General features: G+C 45.3%; 1 protein-coding gene across 2 annotated transcripts in view; it reads right to left on the bottom strand.

The window, feature by feature from the left end:
* The window catches only part of AMPH (amphiphysin), a 207156-nt gene that overhangs the window by 88328 nt on the left and 102965 nt on the right, over positions 1–15863 (bottom strand). For both annotated transcript variants that reach the window (XM_063452081.1, XM_063452082.1), the window contains exon 3: positions 2646–2700. In XM_063452081.1, the coding sequence (XP_063308151.1) occupies positions 2646–2700 (55 nt within the window). The remainder of the gene's footprint in view (positions 1–2645; positions 2701–15863) is intronic.

Below are 15863 nucleotides of genomic sequence, written 5' to 3'. Positions count from 1 at the left end.
GTAAGGATAGTATTAGACTAGTGACAGTTGCAGAAGAGCAATCAGTCAGGAGCTATTAACAGTTTAATTGATACGCTTTTATGAAGAAGTGGGTTTTTAACGATTTTTTTAAGTAGTGGAGACTGGGTGAGCCTCTAACGGAGGAGGGAAGCGAGTTCCACAGGAACAGTGCAGCCCTCGAGAAATCTTGAAGGCGAGCATCAGAGGTGGGAGTACGGACAGAAGATAGACATAAGTCTTCAGCAGATCGTAAGGTCCTAGACGGGACATACTTGTGTATAAGGGAGGATAGATAGGTGGGAGCAGCATTATGTAGAGATTTGAAAGCAAGAACCAGAATTTTAAATTGAGCTCTATATTTTATAGGAAGCCAATGTAGGGACTGACAAAAGGGTGAGGCATGAGAGGTGCGGGTGGACAGGAAGATGAGCCTCGCTGCCGCAGCCATTATGGACTGTAACGGCGCAAGTTGGGAGCATGGAAGCGGATTACAGTAGTCAAGGCCAGAAAGGATAGTGGAATGGACCAACACCTTAGTCGCATCTGGGGTTAAGTAGGGGCAGATGCGTGCAATGTTTTTGAGGTGGAAATGACAGGATTTGGTGATAGATTGAACATGGGGCTTGAAGGAGAGGTTGGAGTCAAAGAGAACACCTAGGCAGCGAGCCTGCGTGGTGGAGCTGATGGTAGCACCGTTGACTTGGAGGGAGACAGACACAGGAGTAACAACACTTGAGGGGGGAAAGACCAGAATTTCAGTTTTGGTCAAGTTTAGTTTAAGGAAACAACAGAGAGGCAGTCAACAGAGAGGCAGTCAGAGACACTAGTCAAGAGGGATGGGGAGAGATCAGGAGAGGACAGGTAGATTTGCGTGTCATCTGCATAGAAATGATATTGGAAGCCAAAGGAGCTAATGCGTTTACCAAGGGAGGCAGTATAGATGGAGAACAGTAGGGGACCAAGGACTGGACCTTGGGGGAGACCAACAGAGAGGAGTTGGGGAGAAGAAGCAGAGCAAGAGAAAGAAACACTGAAAGAGCGCTGGGAGAGGTAGGAGGAGCACCAGGAGAGAGCAATATCTTGTAGACCGATATTGCGGAGGATCAGAAGAAGCTGTTGATGATCAACAGTGTCAAAAGCCGCAGATAGGTCAAGGAGAATTAGGATAGAATAGTGACCACGAGATTTTGCAGCGAGTAGATCATTTGATACTTTGGTCAGTGTCATTTCCACAGAGTACTTAGCGCGGAACCAGACTGAAGCGGGTCTAGCAGAGAGTTGGACTTGAGGAAGTCTGTCAATCTCGCATACACAATTCTTTCAAGGATCTTGGATGCAAAAGGCAGTAGCGAGATAGGACGATAGTTGGATGGGGAGTTAGGGCCAAGTAGATGATAGCAATTCTTAAAGGAGTGGGTTTAAATTGGCGGCCAGTGTGAACTTAAAAAGAAGAAAAGGATATAATTGTAGTCCAGATCTGAAATGTTGGCAAGTTCCCTCTGCATGAAAGATACAACAACACTAGATTATCTTTCAGTCTTCTCTGGGCCTTGTCAGTGAGGTGTAGATGAAACCCTTTTAGGCACAGTGAGCATGGGGTCTAGGTCTGTATAACCATTTTAGTTTAGAAAGAACCTAAGCAAATGCATAAAAAACCCCAAAGATTATGAAAACTCTGAGAACAGACAAAAACGTAATAGCTCGTCCTTCGGTAAATCCCTATAATTCTCTTGTTTGGCTTATATGTATCCTTGACCTTTTGGTAATCTAGATAATAACACACCACCTAGCAGTAACAATATTTAATCTGAGTAGAAAAATGATTTCTAAAGAGAAATATAGTCCAATTCAATGTGGTCCTATTCCCTATTGTTCTGTTTTTGGAAGCATATAAACAAGGTCAATAGAATTTTTTTGCATTATTCTACTAATACTATAAATAATCTTGCTGTTAGGGCTTTGCATCACTTATAATATCATTTACAGTCACAAAATGACCTTACATTCTTTAGGAACTATAATGTAATATGATCTATTTCATTAGTAAATCTAAACTCTAATTAAGAAAAAAAAAAGGTATGTTTCATATATTTCTAACATTACGATTGTCAGGCTAACTTGCCTGTTATATGTACTGAGACAGTTTTCCTAGACAAAGAAATATTAAAATCTCAGAGTACTAGGCAGGTTTCCAGCTCCCCCCCCCCCCCCTTCCCTTCATTCTTCACATGGCGATGGTTAATGAGACCAATCAAATTCATGGTTCCAGGGGCCCTTTTCCAACCCCAGGGCCTTAAGGTCGCCTTATGGTTGATCCTGATCTGAATCTAGTGTTCCCACTGATATGTGCATTAATCTGATTAACAGTGTCCATTTGCTCAATTAAGTGAATAATTTCTTAAAATCTTTGATGCATTTGTAATGTATTCTTCATACTAATTTAATTCACATTGATTAGGTAAACAGATGATTTCTTCCTTCGTTAACAACATGGAACAAGCTGTCACACCATTTTATGTGATTTCTGGAAGCTTAATTTGCGTTATGCTTTACAATCCTTTCCAAGTAAACATGCATTATCTGTGCAACATTTTTACACTGCAGTGTGTAAGATGAAAATCAAAAAAATATATCTTTCAATATACCTTTAATTGCAGCCAGATATCCTCGCATTTCCCTCTGTAGTCTGGTACCTTCTGCCTGCAAAACAAGATGTATGACGTCACAAATTGTGCTTAAATACAAAACAAACCCAAAGTATGTAGATGTAGACTGTATTGTGTATTGGAGACCAATAGGGGTTGTAGTGTATAATAGGGGAATAGAGGTTATAGTGTATGATGGGGTAATAGAGACTGTAGTGTATGATTGAGCAATAGGGGCTGTAGTGTATGATGGGAGAATATAATCTGTTGTGTATGATGGGGGAATAGAGGCTGTAGTGTGTGGGGGTTACTTAATTTACTGAATAGCTTTTATTAAAGCATGGAAGGAAAAAACTGGGGATCTGCTTACCACTGCGGTGTGTATATACACTGTTGTGGTAGCAGACAGAAAGGGATAAACGGAAGATAGATGTACTGCCATGATATTATTATACAAAGAACCAATATCCTCCAAAAGGTATTTTCAAATGTACCAGTCAGAGGCTGGAATAGTGAATGTATCACAGTGATTGCAATAGAGAAGAAACAGTCAAAACTGAGAGCACATACACATTAAGATTTTGCATATATACATAATATCAGTGAAAGGGAATAAAACATTTAAAAAAGGAATTTCATCTTGGCAAGCTTAGTATACATAATTGTTTGTCTATTGTCCTAACAGGAAAGTATACTCTTGTAATTGGGAGTAGGACAACTCCTCACACACCTTAAAAACCTTATTTGCAAAAAAAATAATAAAAAAATTCTGTACAAAATAGTTATACTGCTAAGCAATTATACTTCTGAGCATATACTTTTGTCTATCAACCCTCCTATTACCAGACCCAATGTATCAGTTCGATTTTATTACAAGGCACGGAGACTCATATTGCATATCACTTTCTTTACTGTCCACCAATAGCAGCAAAGAACACAAAACAGAATGAAAAAATAATGCATACATCATAACATAGGCCACTCCCAACCAAGTCCCAGTATAATAGTAGGCACCACCCTCAGATCTCCCTCTTTCTTTGCTGCTCCACAGTCAGATAAGTACCTAATTTTCTCTGTTCTGTGTTTTTTTTTGTGTGTGCTAATTTGGTTATTTGTTAGTATTTGCTGTTATATTACATGTATTTTTAGTTTGTATTTACGATGTTTATGGTAGATTTGGGGTCCCAGACAGCTGAAGGCTCTCTTTTTACCTGTTTGTGGGTCTTTTGTTGTACCCCTATCCTTTCTCATTTTATCTATTTTCTTTCATCTATACTTGCATTTTTTTCCTGTTTTGGTACCTGCTGCCTTTGTCTTGTCCTGCTCTGTTTTTCTTTTAGTTCCCCTGTGTTTACCCTCTGTTAAAGAAATTCCTGGAGTCACGGACCGTTTTGCACCCTTTTTGGCCCCCTGTTAAGCTCCGTTTGGCTGTTTGGGGCTGGCGTTCGACTGTTTGCTTTTCATAAACGCCTGAGCCACATGTTTCGTGGCCGCGTTCGTTTTGCGAACGCTATTTCGCATTCGCGGATTTGTAACTGCACGTTTTGCTGTTTTTACCCGTTCGCGGGTTTTGACTTACTGGACGTGTTCGACCCATGAACAAGCTTTGTTCGCAAGCCGAACGCACCCGTTCGGTAATAGTTTTTAGCTGCGTTTGCGGATTATTTGCCTCTGAGTTTCGTGAGCTTGGGGGACTGTGTTTTTCCTTCTGGTTTTGTCTCACCTCCCCCTCCTTCGTTTTACCTTGCATGCCTCGTGTAGTTACTGCGGGTCTGGGCCCTGGTGAGATCTCTCCTACTTACCTTTTTCCCTGGTTTGCTTAGTTTGTGTGATTAACCCTTACTGTGCTGCTTACTTTACAGCTGTTAGAGTGTCAATTAATATATATTCATACTCTTGTATCATGCCTAAACCTAGGGTGCTTGCCTGTTCACCTACCACTGGGGAGATGGATACCCCACACACTATGGGGGAGACTCCCACTACCTCGGCTCCCCACCCCTGTTGGTGGGCCTGTCTGGCCATGACGAGGGTGCGAAGGCCTGAGCGCTACAGTGCTCAGTTATTGAGGCCATTATGGCAGTCATGGGGTCCATGTCATCAGTGCTGTCTCAAACTATCTCACACGCCCTACTCACGCGTCCAGCAGACGCTCCATTTTGCCACGCGCGTCAGGCAGCAGATGCTTCAGGTGAGGCACCCAAGAAAGTCTGTTGGCCCTTGACTTCTTTTCTTCCGCACAGGCAGAGATGTCTGGAGGCGATCTGGGGGCTGTTCCTTCCGCAGATGTGGGGACTGCCCTCACAAAACCCATTGGGCGAGCCCTTATTCAACCCGGATGAGCTCCAGCATCTGAGGTCGGCTAAGTGGCTCCTTGCGGACCATGTGGCCCGATACCTTGAGAACTGGGTACGGCGGCCCGCAGCAAACTTGTGTAGTGCCTAACAAAGTATGGGACACCCTGGAGGTAGTCCCTAAGATGACCCAGTTTCTGGCTAAATTGGGTTGTAACCCACGCAAGGGACTGGATTCGCAACTTAGATCATGCCAAGACAAACACCTTGATTTGTTTGGTCTCCTTATAAAATGATTTGACTTGGCAGAGGATGCCAGAGCCGAAAACCATATGATAGACTCGGATGAACTCCGTGGTTGGGTCCAGAGAGCGATTTGCATTGCCGGGAGTGTCACTGTCTCGATGTCCATGGAACGGCGTAAAGACATCCTGTTTAAAATAGAGCCCAAGTTGGCCAATCTCACCCTCACGGAAGCTGGTAAAGATGTCCAGAGCTTATTATTTGGCGATTCCTTTATTAAGGATCTGGGTCGCTTTGTAGGGGCATTTACTGCCCTTGATAAGGCCCAATCTTCCATGAGAAGGGTTTTCCAGGGGCGGGTCTCTACCAGGGCTGACATATTCAGGGGCTGTCTGGCCGGCCACAACTATTCCCGGTCCCGCGGCTCGGGACGGGGCTCTTTCTGGCACTGCTCCAATTTCCAGGAGACGAGGACCCGGTCCCCCTTCTTCCCATCACAGTAAGTTTACTTACACCTCAAGTTTTTTTCTCATGTTTGTGTAAGGGGCAGACTCCATAATTTTTCCCAGTTTGGTCAACAATTACCTCAGACACGTGGGTACTTGACACGGTTCGAGGTTTTCATATAGAACTCGGGAGCACGCCTTGCAATATTCCAAGTCCTCGGCTGATCTGTTTCTCACTCAGAGACCGCAGGTTGATCGACGAGGAATTGTTGGCTCTTCGCGTCAAGGAGGCAATCAAGCTGGCCCCTCTGAATCCCAAAGGGGTCTTAAGCTATATGTTCCTAGTGGAAAAGAAAGGTGGGCAAAGGCGCCCTGTCATCAACTTGCATCCGCTCAATGCTATGGTTCGCTACCGCCATTTCAAGATGGAGGGCATCCATCTTCTGAGGGACCTACTCCTGCACAGAGATTGGCTGGCAAAACTAGATTTGAAGGACGCGTAACTGACGGTGCTGGTAGCCAAAACTTCAATAGATCAACTTTGATTTCATTGGACAGAGTTTGACGCTTTACTTGTCTTCCTTATGGTCTCTCCTCGGCACCCTGGTGCTTCACGAAGCTGCTTCGTCCGGTGATGGCCTGGCTCCACAGTCAAGGCGTTTGCCTAATCGTCTACCTGGATGACATCCTGATCAGGAACGCTACCTCCTCATACACCATCTGCGATGGACCGCAGACCTGCTCAGTCATCTGGGGTTCATCATCAACTGGGAAAAATCCTGCCTGAACCTATCCGGGCTGATGGAATTTCTTGGTTTCCTCATGGATTCGGAGGAGGAATTGTTGAGTCTTCCATCCTCCAAGATTCAGACGATTCGCAAGGTACTTCGCAGGGCGCTCCTCAGTCCAAGGATCATCCTGCGTCACTTGGCACGGATTATCAGCCTGCTGGCCTTGTCTATCCAGGCGGTTTTCCTGGCCTTCACTCCATTAAAGGGCACTCCAAAGGTTGAAAATAGCTCATCTGCAAGAGGGTGCATCTTACATGGATATGGTTACCCTGGATGGCGAAACGAGGGACGAACTGCAGTGGTGGATCGTGAACCTGTCTGCAACCAGAGTTTACCATAGACTCAGACGCGAGTGTCCAAGACTGGGGTGCCCACTGTGAAGGTGTGTCGATGGGAGGTCGTTGGTCGGACTCCAAATCACGGCTCCACATCAACATGTTGGAGTTTCATGAGGGATCAGGCACAGGCATTCGCCTCTGCATGGACAACATCTCGGTGGTATGTCAACCACATGGGCGGCACCCAGTCGGCTGTCTTGGCCAGATTGGCGAGAGAATGTTGGGAGTTCTGTCTAGCTCGGAATTTGGTGGTCCAAGTGGAATATCAAACAGGCCTACACAATGTCCAGGCGGATTGGAATTCACTGTATCTTTCGGACAACAGTGACTGGAAATTGGACACAGAAGTGTTCTCAATTGTATCGTCTCTCTGGGGTCTTTTTGTTATCGACCTCTTCACCTCACTGCTCAACGCCCAGCTCCCATGGTTTTTCAGCTGGAGACCAGACCTGACGGCAGAGGCAGTGGACACTTTCCTGCAGGACTTCAAAGGACGTCTCCTGTACGCGTTTCCCCCCCTTCTCCATGATTCCACGCACACTCCTTCAGGTTCAATGCCAACAAACTGAACTGGTGCTTTTGGTGCATTTTTGGGGGGATGCAGTCATGGTTCCCTCAACTTCTGGAGATGTCGGTGGATTGTCCCAGGCTGTTACCATCTTTCCCAGGCCTGCTTCACAATCCGGCAGGTGGTTGTCATCCTCTGATGGTGGATGGACACCTCCTTCTCATGGCGTGGCGGATTTCAGGGGACCCTGGGAAGTCATGGGGGTCTCGGAGACTACTCAACGATTGTTGGCAGACGCATTGGCTCCCGGAACTACACGATCATATGGGTCAACTTGACAAGCTTGGGCTGGCTGGTGCCTGGCTAGGGATGTGGATCCCATTTTAGCCCCTCTGACAGTGATTCTGGAATTCCTGACTTCTCTGGTTGATGCTGGCATTGCTTACCGACCGATCAATCTGTACAGATTGGCAATATCTTCCACCCACCGTTTAGTATGTCGACTCCTACGTGGTTTCCAATTTTCCCGTCTGCCTAGGTCACATTATTCATCCACTTGGGATGTCTCGGTTGTTCTGTCTTTTCTCTCTGCCTGGCCTTCAAACTGGGATCTCTCATTACGTCAGTTGTCAGCTAAATTGGTTTGTCTTTTTTGCCTAATTTCTTGATCAATTTCTTGTATGCCAGATCATACACTCTGAGGGTGTGACTTTCAATATTTCCAGACATACTAAGACTTTTATTAAGTCAGTATCGTATCCAACTTTCCCTTTGACGCCGGCTTTATGCCCGGTAGCGTGTTTACTTGAATATGAAGGTCGTACCAGGCCGCATCGTTCCGCATCTACACCTCAACTTTTCTTGTCTTTTCATCCCATTTTGCCCCAGTTGCAAGTTCTACGTTGTCCCGATGGTTGAAGTGGATTCTGGACTAAGCTGGTATCGATGTTTCTGTTTTTGGAGCGCATTCTGTTAGGGGAACCTCTACATCATCGATGCTGGCATCGTGCGCATGTTTGGAGGACCTAATGAGGATGGCCGATTGATTGTGGGAATCAATGTTTCATGAATTTAATTTTCGGCCTATTACTCATGTGTTTTCTGCGGTGGTTGATTAGCTTTAAACTTGCAATATGAGCCTCTGTGTCTTGTGATTAAAATTACATGATTTTCATATTACAAGACATAAAGTCATGATTTTATTAAAGACATGGAGGCGAGTATTGTCCCACGCATTATGAAGACATTTCTCAGTTTTGTTTTCTGTTTTTCCCACCCGTATTGTTTATTATAGGCGATTGGATTCATTGGTATGGTACGTGGGGCATTGTATTTATGAGGGCTGTTGCTCGTTATGGGATGTAGATTATTGCCTATAATGCTTCTGGCCCTGATGTTGGTCTATGGTACCGATTTAACCCTTGGGCTCCTGTTCTTTATGTTTTCACAGCATGATCCGGTCCTGTTTCATGTCTCTTTCATCTACCTTGGGGGAGCGGTATCTTGTTGGAGCTGTTCCTTGGATGTTCCGAATTTGTTTCCTGTTGTGGATTAAATGGTCCTCTGTTCTCAATCATGAACTTCTACGTTTTGGTTGCTGAAGAATTATGTCTGCTGGTTTCCTGTTTTGCAGACTTTTCTGTTGTGGTGTGTCGCATCTTCAAGAAAGAGGGAGATCTGAGGGTGGTACCTACTATTATACTGGACTTGGCTGGGAATGGCCTATGTTATTATGTATGCATTAATTTTTCATTCTATTTTGTATTCTTTGCTGCTATTGGTGGACAGTAAACAAAGGGATATGCAATATGAGCCTCCGTGTCTTTAATAAAATCATGACTTTACTTCATGTAATATACTGGTTTACATTTTTGTTACATTAACTATATGGACATATATATAGCGGTATATTCATGTAACTGATTCTTGCCTGTTTTTTTCTGATTCGAAAAATGGGTATAATGGGAATAAATGGGTATTTTTAATGTTTCTTTCTAACCTACTTGACTGGAGCAAAAGCAATAGTTGCAATGCACTCCTGGAAACTTCTATGATTCCTTCAGACCATTGGTGCAAGATGAAATTTTTAGACATCCTTATGGAGAGAACACATATGCAGTGTTTCAGAATCAGGCTTGTTTGGGTGCTTCAGGCTGTCAATACAAGTCACAGGCACGATGCCAAACACGACAAATGTTTCAGAGGCTCATGTTGCTCGGCACAGGGGAGAAACAGGGCACAGACATGCTGACTCCTGCACCAGGTAGAACAGTGAGACAGATATTGTTTGAGAAGATCGAGCATGGCATGTTTGTGTTTTCTTACTCATTAGGGGATGATGCCAAAATACTTTATTATACATTGTATGACACCTGAGTTATTATAGTTATTTGAGGGCAATATTTCGGTGCTCAGTACAAAGATAATTTTCAAGATCACTATCTGTACCAGTCTTCTCAATAGTAACATTTTGATATGCTGCCCCGACATCCAACTCCACTCTACCAAAACTATTCTACCTGAATCTATATGCATTGTCTACCTAAAATAAAAGTAACTTTTACTCTGTCCCTCCAATTCTTCCAACCTCAATACCATCTCAGCTATCATTCCACTCACCACTAGTTTTAATCTGAAAATTAATTCAAGTGTTTTTTGTGGAATATTTTTACAAATGTCTTACAGCTGACAGCTGCAAAGACTTGTATCTACATTGCTTGAGCTCAGTCCCTCGCAATGCTCTTGGCTGCTTACATTGTTTCACGTCATTTATAATGGTAATTTTGTGGTTTGTCTTATAAAGCTCCACAAGTAATATTAAAATATAACATTTTCAGTGGCACCATGATTTTGCATCTCAAGTGGCAACCCTTCAGGGACATATTGTACATAGGAGTCAATGACAATCTGTGATTCTAACGGTCGACTCCTATCCTTCTCTACTGGGAGAAGCAATGCAAATTCCATATCGATGACAGAATTTAACTTTACAGTTATTGTTATTTTCACAGTACCACCTTAAGCTACATTGAATGCTGATCTTGGATCACTATTGAAAACTTCGCTCTATTCTTACCACTCCCCATTGCCAGTCCTAACAACATCTTCCATCATGAATCATGAAGATTACATTTAAAATTCTAGTACTTGCTCAACTAATTCCTCCACAATTGTGTCTCTGTCTCTCCAATCTGATACTGTATTGGTGTCAGGGACCAGGAACCAGACAGAGACAGAACTAGATGCAAACACACCTTTATTAATAAATAACAATTAAATAACAAAAGCAAAGTCCAGGAATTAAGCAGGGGTCAGTCACCAGAGTGGGTAGTCAGACAAGCCAGGATCAGGAGCACGGAGAGCAGCGGAGTCAGGAACAAGACCAGAGTCAGGAACCAGGAACAAACAGGAAACACAGGAACAAGGAGACTTCTGGGAAACAGGAAACCACGCAAGGGGCAAGGAGGTTCTGGGATTTGCTGCTTAAATAGGCAGAACTGATTGATTACTACTCTCAGGTGAGTAACCGTGGCAACAAGCAGAAGGAGCTCATAGTAATTGCAGCTGAAAACTCATTCACTGAAACAGAAAGGGTTGCTGTTTAAAACAGCAAGGAAACCCTGACAGTACCTCCCCCTCAACGACTCCCCCCATCTCTGCTGGTGGGTCCGGGCTTCATGGGGAAGCGGGCGTGATAGGAACGAAGGAGGGATGGTGCATGGACATCAGAGGCTGGAACCCAGGAGCGTTCCTCTGGACCGTATCCTTTCCAGTGCACCAAGTATTGGATCTGTCCTCTGAAGACCCGTGAGTCAATGATGCTGCGTATTTCATATTCCTCATGATTGTCAACCAGAACAGGACGTGGACATGGCACTGAGGTGGTGTAGCGATTACAACGGTTTCAAGAGGGAAACATGGAAAACATTTGAGATGCGCATGTTAGCAGGAAGGTCAAGTGCGTAAGGTACAGGGTTAACCCTTCGAAGTATACGAAATGGCCCAACGTATCGGGGTGCCAGTTTTTGTGAGGGGACACGGAGGCGTAGGTTGCGGGAAGACAGCCAGACCCTCTCTCCGACCTGATAGGTAGGTGCAGGAAGGCGTCTGCGGTCGGCCTGGAGTTTGTAGTTCTGCATTGCGCGTTGCAAAGAATTCTGAACCTGCACCCAAGTGGAACGGAGTTCCCTGAGATGTTCCTCCAATGCCGGTATCCCATGTGGCAAGAACGTATCAGGCAACATGGATGGTTGAAACCCATAGTTTGCCAAGAATGGGGATAGCCGGGAGGAGGCATTAATCGCACTATTGTGGGCAAACTCCGCCCAGGGTAGCAGATCAGACCAGTTGTTCTGGTGGTCAGAAATGTAGCAATGCAGAAACTGTTCCAGTGTTTGGTTAGCTTGTTCCGCTGCACCATTAGATTGCGGGTGGTAGGCCGAGGAGAAGGAAAGCTGAATTCCCATCTGTGTACAAAAGGCTCTCCAAAATCTGGACACGAACTGGCTACCCCTATCTGAGACTATCACTTTGGGTAACCCATGCAAACGAAAGACCTCCCGAGCAAAAATTGTTGCAAGTTCCTGGGAAGTTGGTAGTTTTTTCAAGGGAATGCAATGCGACATCTTCGAGAATCGGTCAACAACCATGAGAACGACTGTATTGCCACGGGAGACCGGAAGATCTACGATAAAATCCATGGACAAGTGGGTCCAGAGTCGTTCACCATTAGGTATGGTTTGCAGGAGACCCACTGGAGGGCGTCGTGTGGTTTTATTTTGAGCGCACACAGGACAGGCAGCTACAAAAGCGGTGACATCCGAACGGAGACTAGGCCACCAAAATTGCCGGGAGACAGACCAGATTAACTGGTTTTTGCCTGGATGTCCAGCTGCTTTGGGGTCGTGGTATGTACTCAATAGTTTCGTACGGAGGTTAATAGGTACAAAACAACGGCCATTAGGTTTCTCTGGAGGAGCATTAATTTGTGCAGCCAGAATCTCCTCGCCTAGGGGTGAGGTGAGGTTAGTACGGAAGGTTGATAGTATATGGTCCGGAGGAATCACAGGAGTAGGGGTTATCTCCTCTCTAGATGGAGGGGAGAACTGTCGAGACAAGGCATCAGCCCGAATGTTTTTAGTACCGGGCAAGTAAGAAACCACATAATTGAATCTTAATAGGAAGAGAGCTCATCTAGCTTGCCGGGGGAAAGCCGCTTAGCTTCGGAAAGATATGTAAGATTCTTGTGGTCTGTGAGAATGAGGATTGGCACTGAAGTACCCTCAAGAAGGTGCCTCCATTCTTTGAGAGCTAAAATTATGGCTAGAAGTTCTCTATCACCAATCTGGTAATTGCATTCCGCCGGGTTCAATTTCCTCGAGAAATACCCGCACTGATGCCTGGAGCTCTCAGGGTTAGGACGTTGAGACAGGAGGGCGCCTACTCCTGTCTCAGACGCATCGACTTCAAGAATGAATGGTAAGGCAGGGTTAGGGTGTGCCAGTATAGGAGCAGCAGCAAAGGCGACTTTGAGAGACTCAAAGGCAGTAATGGCTTCTTGTGACCAATGCTGTGGATCAGCATCTCTCCTGGTCATGTCCGTGAGAGGTTTAACCAAGGAAGAAAAGTTGCGTATGAACTTCCGATAATAATTGGCGAAGCCCAGAAAACGTTGTATAGAGCGAAGACTCGTAGGTCGAGGCCATTTTAGTACAGCCGAAAGTTTCTCAGGATCCATAGAGAATCCAGCATCTGAGATAACATATCCCAAGAATGTGACCTGTTTGCAGTTAAATTCACATTTCTCCAATTTGCAGAACAGATTATTCTCTCTAAGTCTCTGTAGAACACGAGAAACGTCTGCGTGATGGTTCTCGAGAGATGTGGAATGGATAAGAATATCATCAAGATAAACCACCACACATTGCTGCAGCATATCTCGCAGGACGTCATTTATAAATTCTTGGAAAACCGCCGGAGCATTGCAAAGACCAAAGGGCATTACTAGGTATTCGTAATGGCCGCTCCTGTTGTTAAATGCAGTTTTCCATTTGTGGCCCTCTTTTATCCGGACGAGATTATATGCCCCTCTCAGATCAAGTTTGGTGAAGACCGTTGCTCCCTTGAGGCAGTCAAATAACTCCGTGATTAATGGAATGGGGTAGGCATTCTTAATAGTAATGCGATTGAGACCCCTATAGTCGATACAGGGTCTCAACTCGCCATATTTTTTTTTTACAAAGAAAAAGCTGGCCCCGGCAGGAGAAGATGACTTCCGAATAAAACCCTTAGACAGTGCATCGGTAACATACTCCTCCATGGCTCGATTCTCTGCTACAGACAGTGGGTAAATCCGGCCACGGGGAGGATTGGCACCAGGTTGGAGTTCGATACCACAGTCGTACGGACGGTGTGGTGGCAGAACGCTGGCTTGACCTTTGCCAAATACATCTTGGAATTCTTGGTACTCAGCGGGTAAGGAAGAGGCAGAACATGTGCCCAAAACTTTGACCGGTTTCTGGAGACAGGACAATGTGCATTGCTGGGACCATGATAATATCTCAGCTTTGCGCCAATCAATTGTGGGGTTATGCTTCTGTAACCAAGGGTATCCCAAAACAACCTGGTAATATGGAGAGGAAATGACCTGGAATTGGATCGTCTCATGATGTAGAGCCCCTACAGCCAGAGATATGGGCACGGTTTCTTGGGTCACGTGGGTTGGCTGTATTGGTCTGCCATCGATGGCTTCGAAGGCTAGTGGAAAGTTGCGAGACTGTAAGGGTATAGAGTGCTTTGATGCAAATGCACAATCTATAAACGAGCCTTCGGCCCCAGAATCAAGAAATGCCCGGGTTTTAATGGATGAATCAGGCCAGGAGAGGATAATAGGCACCAAGGGTTTGCCCACACATATCTCTGGGTCTGCAGAAAGACCACCCAAGATCTGCCCCTGACAGTATCTTGGGTGCGGGCCCTTTGCCGGACGAATCGGGCAAAACTTTAACATGTGACCGTGGTGTCCGCAGTATAGGCACCGACCCTCCCTCCTCCTAAAGGCTCTCTCCTCGACCGAGAGGCGTGAGAAGCCTAACCGCCTTGGCTCCACACAGACAGAGGTTTCAGGACCAGGAGGCATGGGAGGTGAGGGAGGTTTGGGTGGGCAAGAAAAGCTTGGTGTCAAATCTACAAGAGGCCTCCGCAGGCGCTCCCTGGATGAGGATCTCTCTCGGAGTCTGATGTCAATGAGGGTGACAAATGATATCAGTTCCTCGAGATCTTTAGGTAATTCTCTGGCTGCAATCTCATTTTTAAACACATCGGAGAGACCCTGTGCAAAGACAGCCATGAGAGTCTCGTTGTTCCAGCCACCTTCTGCTGCCATGGTACGGAATTCACTGGCATACTCGACAATAGTTTTTGTGCCCTGAGCATTAGACATGAGTAGTTCAGCGGTAGGGGTGGAGCGAGCTGGAACATCAAAAACCCTTTTGAAGGACGCAACAAATTCAGGGTAATTGTAAATAATAGACCTCTCTGCCTCCCAGAGAGGTTTTGCCCAAGCTAGAGCCTTTTCAGACAGCAAATAAATCATGAAGTGAACTTTGTCACTGTCTGTAGGAAATGCCTGGGGCAGGATTTCAAGGTATCCTTTAACCTGATTTATAAATTCTCTGCACTGAGCTGGGTTGCCCCCAAAATACTGAGGGAGCGGGACAGACCCAGTCATTCCTCTAGCCGCTACAGGTTTGGAGGCTACAACCGGTGCTAGAACAGGAAGTGAGGCAGAGGCGGCCGCAATCGCAGGCTGGCCGGGTACTGGATCCAGATGGGCATACTGGTCCAAATGGTGGTTCTGCTGGTCCCACCGGGTAAGTAGGTTAGGTATAGGTGTCTTGCCTGTACCATCGGTATTCATGGCCCTTGCGTAATGTCAGGGACCAGGAACCAGACAGAGACAGAACTAGATGCAAACACACCTTTATTAATAAATAACAATTAAATAACAGAAGCAAAGTCCAGGAATCAAGCAGGGGTCAGTCACCAGAGTGGGTAGTCAGACAAGCCAGGATCAGGAGCACGGAGAGCAGCGTTGTCAGGAACAAGGCCGGAGTCAGGAACCAGGAACAAACAGGAAACACAGGAACAAACAGGAAACACAGGAACAAGGAGACTTCTGGGAAACAGGAAACCACGCAAGGGGCAAGGAGGTTCTGGGATTTGCTGCTTAAATAGGCAGAACTGATTAGCAGCAGGGTTGATTACTACTCTCAGGTGAGTAACCGTGGCAACAAGCAGAAGGAGCTCATAGTAATTGCAGCTGAAAACTCATTCACTGAAACAGAAAGGGTTGCTGTTTAAAACAGCAAGGAAACCCTGACAATTGGGCAGACTAGATGGGCCGAATGGTTCTTATCTGCCGTCACATTCTATGTTTCTGTAAGAATTCATCTTAGTTTTAAGTCCTTATAGGAACACTGTACTCACTATAACAACGTAATCTAACTGAAGTTGTTATAGTGCCTACTCAGTTGTCCCAAATTACTTTATTTTAATAATTAGTAGACTTAGAAGTGTGGATTCATGCCACAACTCTAA

This window comes from Pelobates fuscus, chromosome 4 (genome assembly GCF_036172605.1).
Source record: "Pelobates fuscus isolate aPelFus1 chromosome 4, aPelFus1.pri, whole genome shotgun sequence".
Taxonomy (NCBI): domain Eukaryota; kingdom Metazoa; phylum Chordata; class Amphibia; order Anura; family Pelobatidae; genus Pelobates; species Pelobates fuscus.
The sequence above is the reverse complement of the archived record's forward strand: the minus strand, read 5'-3'. Positions and strand labels throughout refer to the sequence as shown.